The following is a 15,839-nucleotide window of genomic DNA, read 5'->3' as shown; positions in this document are numbered from 1 at the left end:
AGAGTCATGATGTGGGATGCAGCATCTAGCAACATAAAGATCCCCACAAGACTGTTGAACGGAATACACATCATAACCTTCAAGGTCCTGAATGCGACATGCATCATGCTCCCAAGTGCTAGAAATAAGGCATAAATTTCTTTGCCTATGTAGTGTAAACCCGCCCCTTTGCACCACTGATAATCTTTACAGGTTGAGAAAACAATACCAGCCTTGAATTTGGTCGCATAGACCACGTCTTCCTATGGTGTTCCTTGTTTTGTTATTGATTTGGTTCTTGCAAGCCTTATACAAATTTCTTCTCTCTTTTGGCGTGCGATCCTCATTTATATAGTAGGGGGTACCTTGCAGGTACACTTGGCTAGAATCTAATATGATAGCACGTTTTTGTTCCTCAAGCATAGTGCATACAATAGCTGTGCCCTTTCCATCCTCCAATTTTTTCCCAAGCCCACGGGCTCCGTAAATTGCCCACGTAGAGTTGTATGGATTTTTTGCAATCTACACATTTGTTGATTATTTTTTGGCATTGGTTTTCGCACACATACATCAACCTTGTACAGTCTCTTGGCTATGCCCGACACGCTGTTGGCATCATTCTACTACAGGCTATATTTGTATGTATGTAAGTATGTACATGCACATGTCTTCATTGCCTTATCTTGCAAGAGGCTCATTATTTACCATATTCAGTCTTGCAGGACAGCAAAGGCAGATTGGCCAATCTTTACTTCATTCGAATGAGGCTAGGGTTGCCTTTTTCCACAAGGAGTTGGATAATGTCAAGATGGTAAAAGGAGACTATGCTTAGTGGCCTCAGAGCTTTATTATGATGTTGACATGGGTAATACCAAGCACCATACCTTCGGTTAGCTTGTCACCTTGCTCTTGCAAGATGAGCAAAGTTTTTCAAATACGGCTACCTCCATCAATGCAGACCAAGCCTTTGCAATGGATCACAAAGGCAAAGGAAAGGGGACAAAAATTTCAGCAAGCCCAAATCTACTCCTAAACCTCATCTTCTTCTATCTAGATGATGGCAAGAAGAAAAAGGGATTCAACTATTGTAGGAAGCCCAGGCATGACGCCTCCGAGTGTTGGATGTGCATTGCTTTGTGAAAAAAGAAGCAGTAGTAAGGACTTATAGTTACAAATGCTTCTGCTGCTCATGAGCACAGCCATGAGGCTGCAAATATGGCTCAGGATGAGTGGGCTTTTGTTGTCACATGTCACTACGATCTGTCGAAGCATGATGCAGATTTATCAATTTCAGATGCTACATCCGATTGGTATTTTGATAGCGGTTCTTTCAAACACATACCTCTTGCAGAAAGTTATTTCAGTCCTTGGCTGATGCACCTAAGAGGGGCATTGTCACATGTGCCAATATTGCATCTTATCTCGTGAGAGGAATTGGTCAAGTTGAAGTCACTGAAGACGCGGGAGATATAGTCACTCTTTTGGAAGTTCTGTATGTTTCAGGGATAAAGAAAAAAATCCTATATATTAGCTATTTCTGCCAATGGCTTTTGAGTCATTTTGATGGTTATCATTGTGCCCTGTATGATTACTGGCATGATAACAGCATAGTTCTTACTGGAACACTTTCCTGAGGGCTGTATCATCTAGATGCTTATGACAAAGGGACTGTTACAGAAGCAAATGCAGCAGCTGAATCTGTCATTTTTGATACACATCTATGGCATGAGAGATTGGGACATCTCAACCATCAAAGTTTGGTCAACATGCATTCTAAGGACATGGTATGGGACGGTTGGTGCATCCAGGAAGTTGCACTTAGTACCTAGTGATGTATGCAGACAATGCGGACAAGTCCTCTTGGCGGGTACCCTTACTTTGTTACCTTTGTGAATGACTTTACTAGATAACCAGAGGGCTGCTTGTGGGGCAAAACGCACAAGTTCTCCTTTCCCAAGGATGAGACTGTTGGTGCATCCAGGAAGTTGCACTTAGTACATAGTGATGTCTTGGTGGGTACCCTTATTTTTGTCACCTTTGTGAATGACTTTACTAGATAACCAGCGAGCTGTTGGTTGCCTTATCTATTTATGTCACACCAGGCCTGATCTACAATTGCAGTTTCTTAGTTAAGTAGGTTCATGCACAAGCCCAATACACAGCATTGGCAAGCAATGAAACTTGTCTTCCGATACTTGAAGGCACACAGCATTTGGGACTGTTTCTGTGCTGATAAGTCTTCACTGGTTATGCATGCTTTTTTATGGACAGTGCTAGTGTTATGATTATGACACACGTGTCTTACAGTGGCAACTATTTCACTTCATGCATTTCTTGGTTCAACAAGAAGCAGCCTACAGTTGCTACTTCTAGTTGTGAGGCTGAGTGAAGGGGAACCTTTATTGCTTGGAGTGTGTCTGGCTACGTAAGCTACTTGCAGACCTTGAGGTTGCCAGACCTCATCTACTACCATCTACTGTGGCCGTTGCACACAATCTTGTCTTTCATGTGCGTACCAAGCACGCAGAGGTTCACTCTCATTGTGATCGAGAGTGACTGTCATCAAGAGATATACAGTTCTGCTAGAGGATAATTTGGCAGATCTCTTGACGAACGCTCTACTGCGACACAAGCTTTTACAGTTTTCGGGAAGCTTTACACTTGGTACATTTTCGTTATGTGATTTTGCTTTCCTTTACTATCGTAGGTGGCGATATTTATCTCGGATGGACATGTACAACCATGATTTAGTTTCTAGGTATCCTTGAGATGTATCCAAGGATACTTAAGCCATACCATGGAGGGGTTTGCTCCCACTTTATCCCTGGTATGGCCTTGTAGGCTAGTTATGACATTTAGTCTACTTGGGACACCTAGTGGTTACTCCTAGTTGGTTCACTTAGGATACTTGGTCCTCAGTTGGTTGGGTCATATATGGGCTACAATTGTACTTCCATTTGCAAGTATACTCCATTGCATTCTCAGCTTGTTGTCTTCCATTTCATTGCATCCAACACGTACTCCTCTGGTTTGTCTCTGATCTTTGTCCTAAGCATTTTTTTGTCTCTCCATCTTGACATGACCACGATCGCTTTGCAATACGGACCTGCACACAAGCACAAACAACCGCTCATAGAACCACAAAGAGAGGCGCATGCATGCTCACCACCCAACCATGATGCTCAGGTCTAGGACCCGTAGAATCCGAGCATCTTCCTGAGCCATAGGTTGGGCTGTTGGCACGAACATCTACATCCAACCCAACCTCCTGGTGTCCCATACCACCAGAAGGCGCCCATAGGGCCTTATGACTGCGCTGGGATCAGGGCTATGCTAGAAAATAGGTGCGCGTCCGGACTTCGCAACACGATCCAAGATTTAAACTAGCAAGGAAGAGATAGACTTGCTCTGGCTTGCGTGAATGAAAATTGAATCCCTAGGCATGTTATATAGGCTCTAGCCCAATGCTGCTAGAAATAGCAAGAATCCGAACTCGTCTGTTGCTTGGCAACCCCGTGCTCAACTTAATTAGACACCAGCTGAATTGGAAAGGATACCAGAAGCCAAGAATGCAAGGTCGGCAATCTATAACGAGGGGAGGACACTTAAAGAGTTCAAACCAAACCTATGGTTACTACATCAAAGACGTCTTTGTGTAAACATTGGAAGTAGTAATATTTACATTAGGATTATAATCGATAATGCTTTAGGCATTATGAGGTTTGATTTTGGTTTTCCATGTACATTTATTGGTCTCATAGATGTTTTGGTCTCTTGCAGATGCTAATAAATTTCAATCTCTCTCTCTCTCTCTCTCTGTGTCTCTCTAGCTATATATCAAGAAGGGAGGAGAAAAAATAATTTTGTAGACTACTATTATGTGGTATTGATTTCAAAATACCAAGCACAAGTGCTAGAAGTGATGAAAGAACAACCAAAGTAGTGGAAAAATCCCAACCCAAAAAATGAATTACGATTTAGGAACAAGTGTCCAAGTCTAATGTGTGAGATCTAAGAAGGTGTTGAAAGTGTCATTGACCCACGTGTGAGCCCCCATATTAGGACAAGGGGTCAGGGCATTGTGGGAAGGAGACTTACCTGGACGCTTTAATTGCACACAGGAGGATTGCGCATAGCTGGAACAACCGCGATGACACGTGACTGCCTGTGTGGCATAGGGAAGGAGAATATTGCAAGCAGCTAGAGGAGATTGAAGAATATGGCACTATTGTACCACACTCACTAATATGCCAGAGATAAGTCTGGTGGAAATTGAAGCATCCCTCTTGGAAGAGGAAAGAAAGATCAAACAAAGAAGTGATTACAAAGAAGGGGTATATTTGGCCAAAAGCAATTTCAAGGGAAAGAGCAAAATGAAGTGTAAATTTTGTGGCAAACCTGGACACTTTGAAAAGGAATGTTATGCAAAGAAGAGATGTTTAGCCAATCTCGTTGAAGAAGCAGAGACTGAAGAAGAAGAGAGAACAACCAGGTAGCAAGGAAACGTTGGAATTTGAAAAATTGCTCTTGTTCATGCACGAGGATTGTAGACAAGAGGAGGCACTTAGACGTGACTAGATGGTCCAAGCCGAGAAGTAGCACCGACTTGATCGGAAAGCCATGTTGCTTCAACACAAACAGATGTTGGCCACTCTGGAGGCTAGCATGAGCGTAGCTTACCCACCGGGTTCGACATCAACTAAGGTTACTGTTCAAGCTAGCATGAGCGCAGCTTTTCCATCGGGCTCGAATCAGCTAAGTTTCCCCACTCATCTTGTCCATGCCGAACTTCACGAAATATAACGGTAAGTGCGGCCACTCAGCTATTTTGCAATTTGTTCACCAGTTTGCCGCTGACTTTTTGTTAGCACGTATTCAGAACGAACAAGACAAAGTCCACCTAGTCGCCCCTCACCTGACCCGCCCCTCATCTGACCGATGAGGCGGTTACTTGGTGGTAGCATTAGTCCAGTAGTTATATTGATATGATAACTCATGTCACGAGTTTCAAGTGGGATATGTTTGTATCCAACCTCAAAGCTCGGTTTCTACCACCTTAGTACTTGTTGAATCTAGAAGACGAGTTTTCTTGTCTAGCCCAGAACGGTCAGTTGTTGCTAACCTACAGTAATAAGGTTATTACCTTGGCCCATCAATTAGGCGTATTCAAGACCAATAAGCTGAAGTAGTTCATTAGGGGGTTGGACTCCAATATTTGCTTCCTTGTCCCATAGCTAAAGGGCAACGGTTTGTTGTCCTATTTTACATGGGTAGTTCAGAAGACGCAATATCCTCCCAGCTTGCCAAGAAAATGGGGTGTACTTTAGTGCCTCATGAGCTTGCGGTGGACGGTTTCACACCCGGGCTACACATAAGGCATAAAATTTTATTTCATAGTTTAGAATGCCTCTTTTTAGCGGAATTTCATCTATTAGGATGCGTCATGATACTGGGGATCCAATGGTTTGAGGATACACCTGTGATTGATTGGCGATATGATTCCTTCACAATTGTCGAAGGACTATCCGAGCGGACCATCATTCGCGGGGACATAAGTATTCCTTGTATTCCTCGGATTTCCCACATCCAAGTTGCCCGAAGTGTTCGCAAAGGTTAGTATACATACTGGTGTATGTCTGTTGCCATCTGAATTCAGTGCAGCAGTTCCTCCTTTGGGGAAGACCATGGGCGATCTAATCCAGGAGTTTCAGGATATCATACTATGAGACGATCTATCACCATAGCTTTCGCCTCACAAACCCGAGAACTATCGAATTAAATTAGTCCCAAACTCTACCCCTCCCAGTAAGTTTCCCTATTGGTTATCTAAGTCTATCAAGGCAGAGTTAGAACAACAGTTTGTAGCTCCAATTTTATTTGTTTAGAAAAAGGATAAGTCGGCCCGACTATGCGTCAACTACAAGGCACTCAATAAGATTACAATCAGCAATAGATTTTCAATGTCCCACATATAATATATCTTAGAACGCTTAAACGGTAGATTCAATTGCGATTTATTCCAAAAGGGTAGTATCTGCTGTGATTTGATCCAGAACTGCTAGATTGGATTGCGGGCAGCCTATCAGAGCTCCTAGTTGTTGTGATTTTCTTACCAAGGGTGGTTTTGTTGTGCCTGGAGTCGATTTTAGTGGTATCAGAGCATAGTTTTTCCGCAAAATATTTTTCGAAGATAGACCTTAAGAATGGTTATCATCAGGTCCGAATATTCGACATTGACATCCCTAAGCCAGCGTTTAGGACAAAGCAAGCTCATTATGAATTCGTAGTCATGCCATTCAATAAGATGATGTCACGGGTGCTCATTGAGCATATAGGAGTGTGCCTGTTTATCTTTGTAGATGATATCTTGATCTTCTCAGCCATAGTGGAGCAACACTTAAGGGATGTGCCGAAAGGTCTCCAGATTTTGTGCGACAATCAGTTATATCTAAATGCCCAAAAGAGTGAGTTCAGACTGATGGAAATCCAATATCTCGATTATATCATCAGCGCAGCCGGCATTCGCTTGGATTCCGAAAAGGTTCAGGCAATCACAAGCTGGGTAGTTCAGGAGATCCGATTTTTTGTAGGGATTTACTAGGCCTACAGCTCTCACGAGTCACATGCTCTGATTCTTTACCACTTCAGCACCCTTAATAGATTTATTAAAAGGGGTTAAGACACGCCAGTAAAAGATTTTTGTCACCGGCGCAGCTTTGCAGGCCTTTCATGATTTATAGCATTGGCCACTATAGCTCTTGTTATGAAAATAGTATCTTGGAATGATCCATTCCCAGCCATCAACGACGCAAGTAATGTAGCCATAGGGGTAGTTTTATTGCAAGAAGAAAGACTCGTGGCATACTACAGGAGAAAGCTCAATGATGTAAAAAAGAATTACTCGGTCTATGAAAGAGAATTTCTCGACGTGATCCATGCATTGAAGCACTGGAAGCCTTTCCTTTGTGGATGGACCTTCTCAGTCAAAACAAATCATCAAGCTTTAAAGTGGCTTTAGATAATACTCAACTCCCAGTGGAGCCATCGGCAATCGTGATGGAGTCAAATATTTCAACAATTCAGGGGTATGATTGAATATGTCCCTCGAAAGCATAACCCTGTCATCGATGCTCTAAGAAAGAAAGCCTCCATTCGGACAATAGAAAGGGCCACTATGCTAGAGATTCAAGGGAAAGACCTTGGTTCTATGAAAACACAGTATGCGGAGTCAGTAGAATTCGGCACCCAATTACAAGTTTACTATGACTCTGGCTCTTGGCCATTATTCAAGTCAACATGGATGGTTATTCTACAAGCATAGACTTTGTGCAGGCTTTACTCCATGATGCCCATGAAGCCCTCACAGGTGGCCATAGAGACATTAATAGTACATTGGATAAACTAGAGCGCTATTTTTATTGGCAAAAAATGCGGAAGGATGTGTATAGCTATATGCAGAGATGCCAAATCTGCCAAAAAGTAAAAGTGTCCCATTAGAAGGCGACATGATTGCTTCAGCCCGTATCGTTCTTGGAAGGTCCTTTTCAGGACATCACGATGGATTTTGTGGGTCCCCTTCCAATATTTGCAGGTACGTGAAACACTCAATGTCTAATCATTGTTGATCGTTTTAGCAAAATTTTTATGCTTATTCCGTGCAGTAGATGGCCAGCGCAGAAGACGTAGCCCGCTTATTTATCACGTATTGGTACCCAGTTGGAGGATAAACACGGACCATTACCACGGACAGGGATTCCAAGTTCACCTTGCATCTCTGGAGGGCTCTGTTCAAAACTTTGGCACCAAACTACAGATGTCTAGTGCGCAGACTGATCGGCAATCAAGTGTATATAATCAATTGGCATTTGATGTATGAAAATCTTATTGTCATGATGCGCAATCAATGTGGGAGCAGTATCTTCCGCTCGTACGGGCCATACTGAACGATACATATTAATCGAGCATTGGTCGTACACTGTGTGAGGCAACTTTTGACAGGAGGTTCTCTTCATTTCTCACCAAGATGAATCCCCGTCTCTCGAAGCCAATAAAACTACAGAATCTATGGCAGAGATTACAGAGTCAGTTGAAATTTAGGAAGGTATATAATGAATAACTCCTTTCAAGTTGTTTGATTGAAGCTGTATATCAGCCCAGCACTGATGTCAGAGATGAGTAGCAATCCAAAGTGATCAATGATGTAGAAGTTATAGAGCAAATGGAAGCATGGGTCAAGACGCCGCATCTGCGAATTCTACACGAAGTTTCAAGATCAAGGGACCCATGAGGCGGTTTGGTTAGATGAAAGTTTCTTCTAGGAGTTCCCACAGATATTGGCAGACCACTTGGAGGGGTTCATATTTTCTATAGTAAACCAGAACTGCTAGGGTTAGTTTTGAATGCCTATGTGACATCCTTTATGTTCTCCTAATTACTCTGCAGTGCTTTCTATGTCCTGATCACTTTTTGTGATAGCACGGTCAGTAAAATTATATCACTAATAGATAGGGCCAAACGTGTTGATGCAGGATTTTTACGAAGATCTTTTTGAGGAGTTGGGCAAATTTGGGCAGTTAGAAAGCTTGAATGTATGCGACAACCTGGCAGATCACATGGTGAGATACAGAAATGGAAGCATGTGTTTGAGCTCTTTTTAAAATTTTACAGTTCTTGTGTTATTAGAAGCTAGGCTCAAATCTGCTTGTCACAAGGAGTGGTATTTTGTTACTGGACTAGTTTTTCCTCCTCAATGTGTTGTTTTTGGTCCTTGGAACTTGAATTACTTTTTATTTTGAAATGAAGGTTGGAAATGTGTATGTGCAATTCCGTAAGGAAGAACAGGCAGCAGCTGCTTTGCAGGCAATGACAGGGCGTTTCTATGCAGGTCTCTCTAGCTGTTCTGTACCTGCTGCTGGAATTCTGTTGGTGCTCTATCGTTGATTTAAACAAGTCTAGAAGTAAAATCACAGGATGCTGTAGTATATGTGATTAAGGGATTTGGAAATTGAGGACAAGCCTTATAGTCTAAAGGATACTCATGTTTTAAGTGTTTCCCCTTACAGAAGGGTGGTATACAAGGATCCCCAAGTTAATCCCCCTCTTTTCTTGTCTTCCTACTTGTCCTTCTCTGTCTACTTCCTCATTGGTGTTCTCTCCTTTGTAAAGTGAAAAAGGAGAGGAAGGGGGGTGGATTCTTATTATCTACAGCAAGCTGCCAGCTTAGAACTCCCTGTCCTTTTGTTTTCATAGGGGAGGGAAAGGGCCCTGCCTCTGAGGAGACACAGAAGGATCAGGACAACTTACAAGGAAGGGAGGCTGGGAATTGTACAGCATAATATCAAAATGCTAGTGTAGAACTTAAACTTGTCTTTCCAAGATTTCTTGAGTTTGTTTTGTAGCATTTGTTTCTGATTTATTGCAATCCCGTTGGGGGAGTGGGAAGAGAGAATAGAAGACAATATTGAGTCCAAATACAGCTGAGTTTGCCTAGCCTTCTCTTCTATCCCTCTTTTATAGCCATGTTTTCTGCTTTATGACAGAGATAATCAGGGATTAAATTCAGATAGAAAATTACAAAATATGTACTGCAATCAGAGGGAACTGGCTGCTGTCGGACTGGGACGCGCAAGGCTGTCGGACTGGGACGCGTAAGGCACTTGAATTGGACAAGGCAAGAAACAGTTTCAATGAATGTATGAAGGATGTCTTTTGTATATGGTGGACACCTTTTATAGACCACATGATGTATTTTCCCAGGTTACTTACAAGTGAATTCCAAAGTCAAACCCCCTTTAACCATCATAATATTTTTTAGCATATTATGATGGAGTCTATGATTTAAGCTGAATGAATACTCCCCCACACATTTCCTCTAGACTAAGTCTCTTAAAGCTTTACTTTAGACCCAATCCAATTTATAGAAGTTACAAACATGTCATTCGATATTTTTCCTAAAAACAAATCTTCCTACATGAGAGACTTGCTAGAAATGACCAAACGGAGAGTACCCCCAGCGGAAGACTGATAGATAGCCCAGGAATCTACACAAAGTGTTGAACTGTGGAATCCAAAACTTCTTTACTTTGTGTACTCAACATACATATGTGCAAGCCAGCAAACCAGCAAATAGACAATGCTCCACATGAGATATAGAACCAAAAAAATATATTTCTGTCCACCGAAAGGACACAATACAAAAGGAGTCCAGATTCCCATCCAATCGTGGTCCTGCTACCTCTGTGGAACTTCTAGATCCCTAAGCCTGTGTGCTCCTCAATGAGCTTCGGTAGACTTTGGTCACCTGTGCCAACAAACACACCTCCAACCTATCCTCCCGAACAGCTACCTGGGAGGCAGCGAATGCCTAGAAGACTGACCTCCTTGCTGCCCTGATGTGCAGCCAATGGTGAGGCCCAAGGTTCTCCTGACTCCCGGTGTCCTTGCTGTCCTGGAAGACATCCAAGGTTCCTGATACTAGTGGACTCTTTGTCTGTTGCTGATTGCCACCTCCCTTGTCCCAAATCTGGTCCCTAAGGAAGGCTTGCTGCAGCTCCAATCTGCTCCTTGAATGGATCCCTGGTGAGTATCTTGATCCTTGTACCTTGCTGTCCTGGAAGACAGCCAAGGGTGCAGCCCTTCCTTGAGCTCTGTCTGCAGTACCCAGCTCCCTCTTGGTTCTCCTGGATGTAGGCCCAAATGCTGCTGGTCTGCTTCTCCAGTCTGCTCCTTGAAGGCTGCCACAATGGATGAGCTATGAGCCTTTGTGGCTCCCTTTTTATAGGCCCTGAAGGCCTCCAAGCAGGCCGACCCAACAGTCCTAAAATGGCGGACTATGCTGGTCTGTCCAGCTGACTATGCCCCATCCCCCTGGTCTGCGGAAACTGACCTGATTGGCTGGCTTGGACCAGCCCAACCAGTCCCCTTTGCAGCCGTCTGGCCATGTGGCCTGCAGCCAGTGGTCCAGGCCCACACCAGCCCCTTCCTGCAGGCCCTAGACCTGCTTCACATAGGCGGCTACATGCTCCTGCAGTTCAGCCGTTGTTCAGGCCATGTCCAAGCTCCAAGACTCCTGCTCCAGTTCCGTACATGCCCTGTAGACACCACTGTGTACTTTCCCTGCTTCACATAGGCGGCTACCTGCTCCTGCAGTTCCGCCCTTGTTCAGGCCATGTCCAAGCTCCAAGACTCCTGCTCCAGCTCCATACATGCCCTGTAGACACCACTCTGTACTTTCCCTGCAAGGTCCCCACATGCTGATGTGGCTTTCCAGCTGTTGCATATGCCGTGCTGACACGTGGCAGCTGCAGACTGTCCTTGGCCCCTAGAGAGCTCCAGATCTGCCAGGTATTGCCCTGATTGTGCTGCCCACATGGCAGCCCATGTGCTCCATGTGGCAGCCCCATGTTCCCTCTTTTTCTTGCTTGTATGCTGCCCATGTGGCAGCCATAACCCTAAGTCTACCTCCGCCATGCTGTCCTCATATGGGGGCTTACAGATGGGGAGGTGACTTATCCAACAAGGTTGTGACATGCTGTTGGCAAATTACTATTGGCATACATGTGTATAATGTACATGCTCAAGCCTTTGTAGCTTCTTGCGGCTTGATTTGTGGAATTAGCATGGTGTTACATGAGTCTGATCAATAAGATGGCATCATTGCTAATCCTCTTGTAATCCCAATTGTGTCTTGACATGCTGTTCTCAATCACACTCGTATAGCAGCTTTATGTGTTTAGAAGATTTGTTTAAATTGTGTACTTGGTGTAACTTAAACTTGCTTCGTTGAGCTCGACTTCCATGTTTGGCTTGTGATCACATGATATGTTTCGAATGAGGACATAAAAGAAGTCTTCCACCTGCGTCGGCCTTAAATGGAATCTGCAGAGCATCTCTCTAAACAATGTTCGTGAGCCCTGCATGAATGCTGGAAAGTTGATACCTACTTTTGTCTCTGTTGAACCAAGAGGACTCTTGAAACATAGCATGTTCAAGGGCATCTATGAAAGCTCTGTTACCTTATGTACCATGTGCAGTGTAAGACCGAAGCATGTTATGAGAGAATTAGACACCATACCATCGAAAATGGTTCCCAAAGCTCTCGAAGCAGAATGCCGCTTTTTCATTTGTATTTGCATGCCTTTAGGAGATTGGATTGCCAACTCAAAGGAATTGCTTTGGTCATCCACCGTTGGGTGCTGATGATATTGGGCCCACTCCAAGAGCCCCTAGCAAGAGTAGAGCAAGAATTTACATCGGAGACCACTGACCTAGAATTAGACTTATGGTGAACAAAGAAGACAACATGTTTTGAAAGCTTGCTCCTCCTTTTATATTGAAACTATAAGTCTTATTGGAGGAAAGTACCCATGATTGAAAAAGGCTTGAAAGACATTTCGAAGTTGAACTCATTTATCTCACTAGCCCTTTTTTGATGAAAATGTTGATCTTTTTTACACTAAAAAGTTTTTTTTTGACGGGCGCAAAGGTTGGTATTTACATCACTATTAGCGTCGAAAAAGAACGGTCGCGATATTAGTGTCGCTATATAGCGACACTGGTAAACATTACTATATAGCAACATTGGTAAACGTCACTATATAGTGACACTGGTAAATGTCGCTATATAGCGACGATTAACAGAAGCTTAAAAAAAAAATTAGTGGGGCTAAACAGGGCCACATCAAGCCCTGTTTTGCCCCACTAATGTTTTTTTTTAGTAATTACAGAAGAATGTTTTTTGTTACAAACTTTTCCTTTTGAAAACGGTGATACAAAATTGCTCAAATGAGCTGAGCGACATAAGCATATACATGTCGAAGATATACAACATTGTTTGTTATAAAATTACCCTTTCAAAAAGGGTGATACAAAATCACTCAAACGAGCTGACATATAGAAGCATATACATGGCGAAGTATATGCAAACTACTACTAATATTACAACTACTACTACTGCTCATTTGAATTGTCATCCTCGTCCTCGTCGCGCTGGTTTGAGATCCCTAGCCCATCATGGCTTGCTTTCTAGCCTGATTTCCAGGCTTCTTTGAAGGCAGTTTAGAAGCAGAGAACTCCAGAATTTAATTATGTCTGTTTTGATACGAAATTGAAGATTTCCCCAATCATAATACATAAGTGGATTCAATTGGGAAGTAGCAGAGTATAGAATAGAGAAATCGCAAGATTGTGAAGATCAGCTGGAATTATGGAAATCTGTCAATTGCGCCTGGCAGAAAGACATTTTGCTCCAAAAATAGGGCCAATCAAATCTGATAGAAGAAATGCTTTGCGCACCCCTTCCAGCAGCTATTGGGACTCAGCTGGTGGTGTCAAAACTGGATTTGAAGCAGATTAGGAACTGCCTAGCAGCCTAAAGACAAAGTACTAACTATGAAGCCAAATAAAAAGCCACTAAACTAACCCCTTTGTTACAGACCAATGGCTCTGCTTTAATGAAGGAAGAGTAGTTGCGGTAGTACTAAAGAAAGGCAACCTTTAATGCCCATTAACAATTTATACGTTAGGGCTAGGGTAAAACAAACTAACAGAATACTTAACACTAACTTCAATTTCAAAAAGTCGTGTTGACCATATACACAAAAAAAAACATCTGATTGGATTAGCAAGAAAAAATACCAACTCCCATAGACCCTTAGCAAGGCCAAAAATTCGCACTTCGTAAGATTAGGTACATTCGAGGGTATATTTTCTTATCAAGAGCATAGCGTTTGTACTGTGATAATGTTGAGCAGTGAGCTTTCTCTGAATCTCCATTTGTCTTTCCAATTTATGCTGAAATTTCTCAAACTCAACGGGGACGTAAGATTCATGTTTAGTTTCCCTTTTAAGAGAGGGCAAGATGAAAAAGCATCCCTTTCAAAAAGATCCGATGTGTTTCCTTTTGGGCGGCTTTGTGTGTGGATTCTGATGCTACTTGTAGTGTCCAAGGTGTAGATGATGGCACTAGCACATTTCTAGTGGATCCAGTATCGCAGGATATATTTGTGTCCCAATCACAGATACAAAGGTCCACCTTTAGCAGAAACATGAGGAATGTCTCGTAGAAGAAGAATCGGAGTGGGGACACACGTGTATGTATGTATACACACACATATCCATCAGGCAGACAGACACACAGATACACAGAGACACACATTCACACATGGACTCCCCCACACATATTCACATGAATGCATGTATGAATATGAATATGAAAGGATCTGCATCCTAATCTTGTCACTAGGTATACTGTAGCATTTATTGGAATGTTCTCCTGCAGTTCACAAGCGCACAGTTTATTGATGATTCAAGGTGGAAATATGTGGACAACGTTAGGCAATTGAGAGAAACCCACGATGAAACTTTCAAAATGCCAAGGCACCCAAGTCATGCACATTGGTCTCACATCCATAGTGGTTCTGGCCTAGATCCTCTTCATGGTACTCTCAGATGATATCATATGTGGCCATTTGAAAGATGATGTTAACTGAGTACATCACATTTTATCAGCTGCTTGATTTTATTCTATTGGAATTTTGCAAGGGCAGTCTGCAAAACTTCTATATAATTGGACGGAACAACCAAAGAAAACGTGGCTGCAGGTCCTTCAAAGAAAAGTACAATGCTGGAACAAAGACGGCTGAGTCTCGTCATAGGATGTAGAGAATGTAGAGTGAAAGGAGTACCTTTGATGTGGTTGCTGTCTGCACGATCTTTGCAAGTGGACTGCACATGCCTTTTGTGTCCTTGATATTGATTTGGCAGCAGAGTGGAGTTTTTGATCTATTTGTACATTTTTCTTGGAATCACTATCACTTGAAAAGGCACTCTTCTTGAAGGCAGAAGTGTTTAAGCGTTGAAATACTAGGCAAATGACTGAATTTCTTAAAATAGTACTTGTTGGTTGATCAGGCCGCCCAATCATAGTGGACTTTTCCCCTGTGACTGATTTCCGCGAAGCAACTTGCAGGCAGTATGAAGAGAATACCTGCAATAGAGGTGGATATTGCAACTTTATGCATCTCAAGAAGACTAGCAGGTATATTTTGCACTAATATATCTTGGTATTTTGGTTTTGACCACCTTTAAATGGATGTGTCTATGCATTACTTGTATCATAGACGTTTGATATGGGTGTGGGTGTAAAAATAGGGAACTTCGGAGAAAGTTATTTGGAAGGTACAAAAGGCATGGGAGGAGCCGCAGCCGTAGTCACAGTATCAGTCGCAGCCGCAGCCCGAGCCACAGCCGTGCTAGAAGCATCAGTCCACCGAGAGGTCAGGACAGGAGGGCAAGGCATAGAGAAAATCGAGGCTTTGGGGGAAGGGGTTTTGGCAGATGGTATGATGAACGGGATGATAGGAGGTTTATGGATAGGAGACAAAGGGGTCCAGGGAGCCCCCGAGGACATAGGAGGGAGCGTAGCAGGAGTCCAAGCCCTGGAGGTCATTGGAAAAGAAGTCCTGTACGTGAGAGTAGTGCAGAAAGAAGAGCAAAGATAGAGCAATGGAATCGGGAGCGCGAGCAACAGCAAGCAGGGGCTTCTGGGAGTCATTCTGGCCAGAATGGAGGTAGCTGGCATTCCCCTGAACCAGAATGAACATGCCTTCTGGGTAATTTTGCATTCAGCTCCAAATATATTGAGCTTGAGGGTATTAAAGACTCTTAACTTATACATGATTCAATGCTCTGTTTGCAAAATGCTACCTTTGCCTTTTTCTTATTGGTACCTTGTTTTGAAGGCGAACGCACTCGTTAAAAATAAAACTCCAATATAATCAAATTCATAGCGTATGTTCAGAGGGGCTGTGATTTTTTTTTTTCCAGAAAGGGTTTGTGAGATTATGGAAAGAGGTAATTAG

At 42.9% G+C, this 15,839-nt stretch overlaps 1 protein-coding gene across 4 annotated transcripts in view; it reads left to right on the top strand.

The window, feature by feature from the left end:
* The window catches only part of LOC147891748 (splicing factor U2af small subunit B-like), a 26,541-nt gene extending 10,702 nt beyond the window's left edge, over window positions 1-15,839 (top strand). For 3 of the 4 annotated variants that reach the window (XM_087388065.1, XM_087388066.1, XM_087388063.1), the window contains 4 exons: window positions 8,508-8,594; window positions 8,782-8,863; window positions 14,890-15,016; window positions 15,130-15,836. In XM_087388065.1, the coding sequence (XP_087244191.1) occupies window positions 8,508-8,594; window positions 8,782-8,863; window positions 14,890-15,016; window positions 15,130-15,577 (744 nt within the window). In that variant the 3' untranslated portion in view covers window positions 15,578-15,836. Of the gene's footprint in view, window positions 1-8,507; window positions 8,595-8,781; window positions 8,864-14,889; window positions 15,017-15,129 lie in introns of all 4 variants that reach the window. The other variant, XM_087388067.1, reaches the window with a different exon arrangement.

This window comes from Dipteris shenzhenensis, chromosome 17, assembly GCF_047967505.1.
Source record: "Dipteris shenzhenensis isolate YYH24624 ecotype China chromosome 17, Dip_SZ_1.0, whole genome shotgun sequence".
Lineage (NCBI taxonomy): Eukaryota > Viridiplantae > Streptophyta > Polypodiopsida > Gleicheniales > Dipteridaceae > Dipteris > Dipteris shenzhenensis.
The sequence above is the reverse complement of the archived record's forward strand: the minus strand, read 5'-3'. Positions and strand labels throughout refer to the sequence as shown.